The 8,338-nt window shown below is 43.7% G+C and overlaps 1 protein-coding gene across 4 annotated transcripts in view; it reads right to left on the bottom strand.

Annotated features, from left to right (window-relative positions):
* Window positions 1–639: 639 nt before the first annotated feature.
* The window catches only part of CHD1L (chromodomain helicase DNA binding protein 1 like), a 30,783-nt gene continuing 23,084 nt past the window's right edge, over window positions 640–8,338 (bottom strand). For 3 of the 4 annotated variants that reach the window (XM_014522969.2, XM_014522970.2, XM_025211736.1), the window contains 9 exons: window positions 7,765–7,930; window positions 6,045–6,190; window positions 5,483–5,646; window positions 4,517–4,725; window positions 3,476–3,574; window positions 2,694–2,764; window positions 2,322–2,436; window positions 1,892–2,000; window positions 640–1,288 (listed from right to left, as the gene is read on the bottom strand). In XM_014522969.2, the coding sequence (XP_014378455.1) occupies window positions 1,213–1,288; window positions 1,892–2,000; window positions 2,322–2,436; window positions 2,694–2,764; window positions 3,476–3,574; window positions 4,517–4,725; window positions 5,483–5,646; window positions 6,045–6,190; window positions 7,765–7,930 (1,155 nt within the window). In that variant the 3' untranslated portion in view covers window positions 640–1,212. Of the gene's footprint in view, window positions 1,289–1,891; window positions 2,001–2,321; window positions 2,437–2,693; window positions 2,765–3,475; window positions 3,575–4,516; window positions 4,726–5,482; window positions 5,647–6,044; window positions 6,191–7,764; window positions 7,931–8,338 lie in introns of those variants that run through there. The other variant, XR_003095617.1, reaches the window with a different exon arrangement.

Raw genomic sequence — 8,338 nt, 5'->3', positions numbered from 1 at the left:
CTAGGGCAGGGGGTCGGACTCGATGACCTACTGAGGTCTCTTCCAACCCTAACATCTGTGTATCTATGAATCACTGAGAGCCATCAGATGCTGCTATGATAGTCAGGAATGCAGCCAAACAGAATGTATGTGAGCAGTTAAATATTTAAAGATATGCTTTCCATTAGTTGTGGTGTAATTCTTTAGAGAAGCTGAACACCTCCCCTCTGCCCCCCACAATTGGGTTTCTCCTCAAAATCTCTCCAGCTGAATCATCTGTTAGGGATACAATCAGTTACTGCTAACTGATTTTACCAAGCAAGTATGTTACATGGTGTTGAAAGCTTTACATGCAACAGCTCTGTTGTGCCACACAGAGCAAATCCAACAGTAAAATATATGTTTGCATTCAAACCTGTTATATGTTGGATCCAAAGGTCCGGGGGCCTTCCAGTCAGCCCCAAAGATAGGAACAAGGAACCTTGTTTGCCCAACAGCTGCAACAATTCAAGAAGTATACCACAAAGCAGCAGTTTGAGGGAGAAGGAAAGGTGTCTTTCATAAAGACCATCTCAAATGCAGGCAGAATCATACGTCTTTGCCAAAGGCGGTGGTTAGAAAGAAACTGCTTGATTATAAGCATACGACTATGCTACCAACTCCACCTTAAACTCTTTATTTTAGCAAGTATCAAAAACTGATTTTTTTTTTTAGGAACCAGATCATGTGTGCCCAGAGTGTTCACTGCACATGCCTTCCTTATCACAGAGGAGTTTACATACAAACCCCTCTGTCTCAAGCACACAGTAACAGGTTAGCAACAAACCAATCAACCAAAGAAACAAAAATCAATGAAGCAACAAAAGAGGAAGTCTGTAAACAAAGGTCAAGCCACAACTGCACGGCAAACCCTGGGAATAATGGAAAATTATTGATTCAAAACAAGGGTTAATAATTGGGCTATCATGAAAGTTTAAAATTTTCCAACTTAAAAAAAACTAGAGACAGGTCCAAGCCAGCATCCCAGACCCACTAAATTTTGTAGTAGTATTTTCCAGCTCACATCCACTGGCAATATAAAAAACTCAGAACTACAGAGGTAAGGTGACATGAAGACACACTGTGGCTTTGTATGCGCTTCAAAGAAGCTACCTAAATACAGGCTGGCTGTATATGCAATTTTGAAAAAGTCTTGAGCTCTTTGTACCCACTTCTCAGTGATTCACAGGGTCTTCATGGCTTCGAGATCACAGAAGATGTAGATGGTTGTGAAAAGGAGGAAGAGGCCTTATTCCTTGGGAAGTAGTATCTAATGAAAATGGTCAAGGAATACTGCAACATTTCAGGCAAAACATCTAGCAATGGCATCAATAAGGAAGGTGAGGTTATACTGGCCAATTTTCTAAGTTTTAATCTCTCTCTCTACATTGCTGACTGTGGCTGTATACAGCAGGTGCATTTCTGCCCTGAGAAATGGCAGAAACAGTCTGAACACTTCCTATTCCTGGCAGGCTTTCGAGAGCCAGCTGAATAATGGGAGGAATGCACTGGGTCTGGTCAATGAAGCATGCTTGTGCTTTCTTCTTAATCTGTTCATTTTGTTGGCATCTGGGCCAGTTTGGTCAATGCCTAAAACTTCACTATGAACTTGGCATGTTGCAAGCAGCCTAATGATTGTTAGCAGACGACCAGGCACTGGTCCAAACACATACTGACAGATGCATGCAGTCATATGGACAAACATCAGCATCATCACCACCTGGAGTGCCCAGGATTCTATCTGAATGAGTGTAAAATTAGATTTCAGATGATACCCACACTGGATCCACCAAGATCTTTCAATGAACAACCTGGATTTGTATAAACAAGTTACTCTGACTTTGAGCCAAGTCAAATAAGCTTCAAAGGATACACGTAAGTGGGGATACCCCTTACAGCCAAATATTTTCGGATGAGCCGCTCAGTACCGTACCAGTTAAAACCCTTTGTTGCATGTCCAATACGTGGGAGATGGACACTTGCTGGCAGAGAGAGAGAGAGAGAGAGAGAGAGAGAGAGAGAGAGAGATTGGAAAAGTTCTTTGAAGCCTGATGCATTAAAAAAAAGGATGTGGAATAAATGCTACACTAGTGACTGCAGAGTTGCCCTGGAACATAATGTTCCACTTCCAGTGGATAAATCTGTGTCTCATTCTCTTTAAGGTGACAGCTGCAAATGAGATGGAAAAGGCCAGTTAGACCATCCCCTCTGTGACCCTGCCCAGAATCCTGAGGTGGAATTTCATGTGTGGTTCTTGCGGCACATCCCCAGCTAATGGTATGGGTAGATGTACGTATGCTTACCATTCCTTTTCTTGGCTGTTAAATAAATCTTCTTCAAGCCCTTTTCCAAAGCAGACAGCTTAATGCCAGACAAGTTGTTGGAGCAATCCCGGTGCTGTGCTACAATCAGGGCCAACTAGGGAAAAAAATATGAGATGGAGACAAGTTGACAACAGACACAGAGAGCTGCTAGAAAACAACTGCTTTAACTGCTTTATAGGCCAAAAATGCTCGCGCTCGCTTTGTTTCTTTGCTGTCTTTTATCTTTTTTTTTCAACCCAGTCCTACTCTGTTCGGGATTACGGTTATTCTGAGGAAGACATAGCATCCGCTTTGCATTGTTTAAAAAATATTTCAGTTAGGAGAATATCAAAGGGGTTTTTTTATAGTTACCAAGTCCTGTCCTTTATTTCTGGATACTTTATCATCAATGGGGAATAAGAGGGTTCCTCCCAAGGCCAGGTCTGTCCAAAAAAAACAGAACAGAATAAAACATTAAATCCCACAGAGAACAATGGTAAATCTGCCTAACAATAAATGAGTCACTGCTGTTTTGCACTATGCAATTGCCCTTGATACCAGTCACATAGGCATGTCAACTCTTCCCCCATCCTCCATCATTTTCTTCAAATGGAGTAGTGAAACAGAAAAAGACTGATTATTTTTCAACAAAGGATTTATTCTTGTAGTATTGTTTCCTGACAATTCTTTCAGTCTCCATTAAGATGCATGTGTTCTTCATCAGCGATTTAACATGGCTTAAATTTATGATTGTATAGGCACACATAGTGGATCAGTGAGATGAAGCCCAGCTCCTACTTCTCAAAGCATTTAGGCATATAAACTGCAGACTTAGGATACTGTCTTAAGCCAAGAAGAAATCCCTTGACTAAAGAAGCAGATATTTCCCTGGGGAATATATCACAAAGGACACATTTCCATGGAGAATTCTTTGACCCCAATGCAGAAATCTGGGCAAAGGGTTTTCCTGCATTATCCCTTCTGATGCTAGGCACAGAAAGATCCAGGTGCAAAGAAAAGACTGCCAGTTTCATGTATGGAAGTCCCCAATTTGCCAACACTTTGGTGTGCCTAACTCCGGTGGGAATTAACAAGAGTTAGGTAACTAAATGTCTTTGAGGATCTGGGCCAAAGGTTGGGCTTTTCTCTCTTACCTTTCATCTTCCCTGCTAGTTCGTATATTTTCCTGGGCTGATCAGAACGAACCTCCAGTGCTGTAAACAAGCCTCCTCTTCCCCAGCGGCCAGAATCATCTACAGCAAAATTACAAGTTAGATTCCTTTATCTTACACGAGGGGGCTGTGTCTGGAGGAACACATTCCAGAACAAGTCCATGCAAATAATGACCTCTGCTGGGAACAGACCCCCTCTCACCCAGCACTGTGGGTATTGTTAGAAACCGCTGTGGAAGATGAACCAAAGTCCACCCATGCCTCAGAAAACAGAGAATGTAAGCCTAGAAGACAATCCTTGCTTGACAGCTCAGGAACCTGGGGAGTTTGTGCAGATTTCAGCATGATCAACAAAGTGTAACCTCACAGGTCTGTTTCCAGCCCAAATGGAAGAGAAGGAAACTTTCTGAATGAGATCCAAGGGGGGTTGGGCCTTAGTAAATCTGCTGACAGACAAGACCAGGATTCTACTCACTTACAAACATTCCCCCCAGCTCCCAGTTTGATTCCCCAGTTCCCGGATTGAACCCCCAGCTCCTGATCATTCCCCCTATCCCTCGTAGCTTCTCCTCGGGCTGCCAGCACTTCCTGCCTTGTCCTGGCAGGGGGGCAGCAGGGGGAGCAGCCAGACAAGCCGCAGCTTCTCCCAGGGCTACCAGCTCAAGCTGGCGCTCGTCCGGCTGCTTCCCCAGCTGCTCCCGCCAGCACTGCCTAGTGCCTGCCTGTACAGTCCATGGCCAAATCTCTGAATCGATTCAGAGGCTTCCGATTCGATTCAGAGGGATTAATAGGTCTCCTGATTCGATTCAGATTAGAAGATTCAGCCGCCAAACTGGGCCGAATCTCCTCTGAATCGAATTGGCTACCGAAGCTTCGCACAGCCCTAATCTACATCATATAGACAGGTGGTTTCCAGCCAGTACCACCCACCCACTGCTGCACTTCAACAATGTAGCAGCCGTGCTGGAAGGCACAATTCAGCCCTCCACTACTGAAGTCTGTTCTTGTTCTTGCCACCCCTACCTACGCAGTGGACAACGATGGCATCCTCCTCTTCAGCTCTGGGGTGGGTAACATCACCCATCACGTACTTGATGGCATTCAGATCTGGGTCTATGTAATCCAAATCCACATCTGGTTTATCCTCTCCCTCCTTAAATTCCTCCTCTGTGTCACTCTCCTCTGAGGGGAGGCAGGGGGACCTGTAATGATTTGTCTCCCACCACGCCATCCTGCAATGAGGAGAGATAGACCAAAGAAGATGCAAGAAAGAAGGCCAATTATCTTCCATTTTAAATTATGACTGCAATGCACTGGAGGCAGGCTCTTAGGGTACAATGCTCAGACTAAGATCTGGAGTCACAATTCCCCTCCCTCTCTTCCTCCAAATTTGGGATGGAATTTGGAAGCGCCGCTATTTATGGTGCTAAGAATGAGGGATGGGGTTCTTGTGATGGCATACCTGCAAGAACATGGAGAGTGTGAGTTCAAAGGAGGGCAAGAAACTGTTCAGGATGGTACATGGGGGCATAAGTAGGAATTATGGAGATGAAATTAAGATGCAGGCTCAAGTCACAAAACACAGACCCAAACTGATTTGAACTAAATTGGGCTTTCACTCCAAGCTCCCCAAAAGTCTGTGCATGTTCAGAGTTCATGTGCTTTTCCCCCCTCCATAACATCAAAAGTACCAGAGAAGTTAGGCTGGATGTTAGGGACAAGAATACATGGTACTATTGGGCTAAAAGTCTTTCAACATCTCCTTGTCTTGCAATTTCAGCACTCTCTCCAAAACATAATGCACCATGGTTCATAAACTACCAACATACCAATTTCATCTCTTCCATCAACCCACACTTCGAATGCCCCGTTAACTGCAAGAGTGAACAGTGCTTGTAGCTTTCTGACACTTTTCTGTCAGCCTGACCCAGCCAGCACCCACCACTACACACCCCACACTGCTTTGTGGTAGGCAAAGCATAATCCTACTTTTTCTTGTGGTCAGCTTCTGCTTTCTTCCTTTTCTTCTCCTCCATGAGCCTTGTTCTCTTTGCTGTTGCCTCCTGTCGCTTCCTCCTTCTGGCTTCCAGCTCCTCTGGGCTCAGCATGTGCTTCCTCTTGGCGGGCACTTCCCGAAGACCCATGAGAAGGACCTGGAGGAGGAGGGGAATCTTAAAGAAATGCACACTTCTCATCTTAAACTCTAATCAGGTTCCATCGTATCTGGTGTCTCATCCTTGTCTAATCCCTTGTCTGCAGCATCTCACACTCTCAAACCTATTTCAAACAGGTCACCAAGACATCAGATTCTAAAAATGCCTTTTGATCCCATGACCAAATTTGAACCACTATCCTAGGCACACCTATCTGATCCATTGTCAACCCTTCTGAGTCATTCAGTCCATAGAGTCCAGTGTTAACCTCAAAATGTTTGCATCTGAGCCCTCAAGCATTTCCTCTGCAAGTTTTAGATAAAATAAAAGTCAATCCATCTGCCTCATCTTCCATGAATAATTTGCAGCCCTGCATGCTTCTATTTCTTTCATCTTACGTTTGCCGTGTTTCGGAGGGCTCTCCCTTCTTTACTGGTTTCTTCCAAAACAGCTTTCTGAAGATCCAACAGCTGGTCAAATGCTTTCTGGTCTCCCCTGCTAGGTTCTTTCGAATAATCTTTGCCTTCATATAGATACATATGATCTTAAAAAAAAAAAGATAAAAGTATATAATAATGGGTATGTGGTGAGAACAAATGTAACATGAATGATATTTCTAAGAGGGAAAGGGGCTATTGCTGAGATAGTTTTGCAAGGAAAAGTGCAAGTATTGCACTGAGGCAAGAAAAAACTAATCTCTGCCAAGGTACTTGTCTTTACCCATAGCAAGTTGGAACTTTCAAGTAGAATTTATACCAGCCTGCAATTACATTTTTTTCTCTCAGTTATGTTGGTTAGGAGCATGCTTAAAAGAAAGATCACACTTTTTGCTGACATTGCTATGAAGGCAAGGTAGAGACATGGCAGAAAGCTCTTTTCCTAAAGACCTCTGGCCAGAATAAACAGTTGCTCCAGTAGGGGTTTTGCCACTGCAACTCTGTCTATACAGCCCCCTGGTCAACCCTGTTAAGACAAGCCTTTTGTTTTGGGCTATCCAAGCATGAACTGGAACCCTGGCAACCTACAGTGACTGCTCATAAGGGCAGCCCTTTCCTCATCAGTGGGATCTGAGCAATTACACTTCCTCCTTAAGTTTACAATAGAAACACTGCTGAGTGCCAATGACTGGCAACTGGCAACCCCTGAATGAGACACAATGCCCATTCTATCTGGCCCTGTGTCTACAGAATCATAGGAGGCCACAGCTCTTGTTAAGGATGAGTTCTGTTAAGTAAAGATTCAAACTTTGTGCTGTATCCTTCAGCAGTAACACTCTTAGTGTTACAGGGGAATATATCTTTAAAATTCATTTTCATCTACTCTTGGACCACAAATGCTAAAAAGCCTGCCCCATAACTGCATGTATATTGACTGGCATCACAACAGGGCAGATTAAAAGTTGCCTGGGTACCCTGTCTGCATTTGTTACCCTCACATGTTTGGATTTCTTTAAAATGTAGCCTTAACTAAGTATCCTGTGCTTATAGCATGTGGTTCAATAGCTCTGCCTGATTCAACAGTTTGGTTTAACAGTTAAGAAACCTGTATGATATTCCTTAGCCGTATATTACTGATATGGACTCACTACCCTAAATGCCATCTTAACACAGTTCTCCGGAAAGGAATAAAGGCTGCTTACAGACATTGAATCAGCTTTAGATAAAAGCGCCAAAAAATCCTGCTGAAGTGCCCAATCTACACAGACGCTGTGGCGCCAGGTCCAATTAATATGCTACTTCTGGAAAAGTGCTGTTTTGGGGGGGTTTTTAAAGTCTATAAGCAGACAAAGTTTATTAATAGTGCATAGCTTTATCTTTCTCGAATGACTTTCCTTCAAGAGGCTTAAAGCCTTTCAGAGACATTACTGAATTTGGCATTACCTACCGCATGAGGCAAATAGTTCTCATTTTAGGCAGGGAAATGAGGCATGGAAAGAGAAAGGCAGTGATCATAGGGCACAAATCCAATCCATGGAATAGCCAGAAATAAAATCCCAGTCACAAACCCATCTTTCTGCTCTGCAAAGTTGCACAGAATACCACTGCATCTCCTTGATGCTTTCTCTAACAGTTTCTAGACTGCTGGGTGTCCCGGGCACCTAGAGATCACTGAACATACTCTCCATATCTTGCTCTTCATTTTCTTCTTTGCTGGGTAGCACCATATCTGTGATCCATGCTCCCTCTTTTGTCTCTCCAAGAATGTTTTCCAGGTCCACCTCCTGGACGTTGCTCCCCTCAGAGGACAGCAATTTATCCAAACCAAACTTCAGGATTTCACTCAGCTGGGACAGACAGAAGAAGAAATGCATCATTATTGCCCTCACTTTTCATACCATTCCAGGCATACTGTTTCTAAATTTAGAGGCTGATAGGATACTGGAGGGGGGAATTAGATCCTTAATATCACCTGACAAAGTATTTATGCTCGCACAGGGGGTATCCTCCTTTCTCTCTTCACCAGCTATCCACCAGATCACTGGACACCCGCGTCAATAATAGTGATGAAAGCCATTTAGCACAATAGGTGCACTGTCACACAGTTCACAGACTCAGACAAACAACACTGCACTTGATTACATCCAAGGGGTAACCCAAAAAGCCCCAAACTTTCTGAATGTTAAGCAAAAGCTTGGATTTCCACAGAAGTCACTTGGGAACAAAGTACCAGCAGGGCCTATTCCTGGATGTGT

The sequence above is a fragment of the Alligator sinensis genome, unplaced genomic scaffold (assembly GCF_000455745.1).
Source record: "Alligator sinensis unplaced genomic scaffold, ASM45574v1 scaffold344_1, whole genome shotgun sequence".
Taxonomy (NCBI): domain Eukaryota; kingdom Metazoa; phylum Chordata; order Crocodylia; family Alligatoridae; genus Alligator; species Alligator sinensis.
The sequence above is the reverse complement of the archived record's forward strand: the minus strand, read 5'-3'. Positions and strand labels throughout refer to the sequence as shown.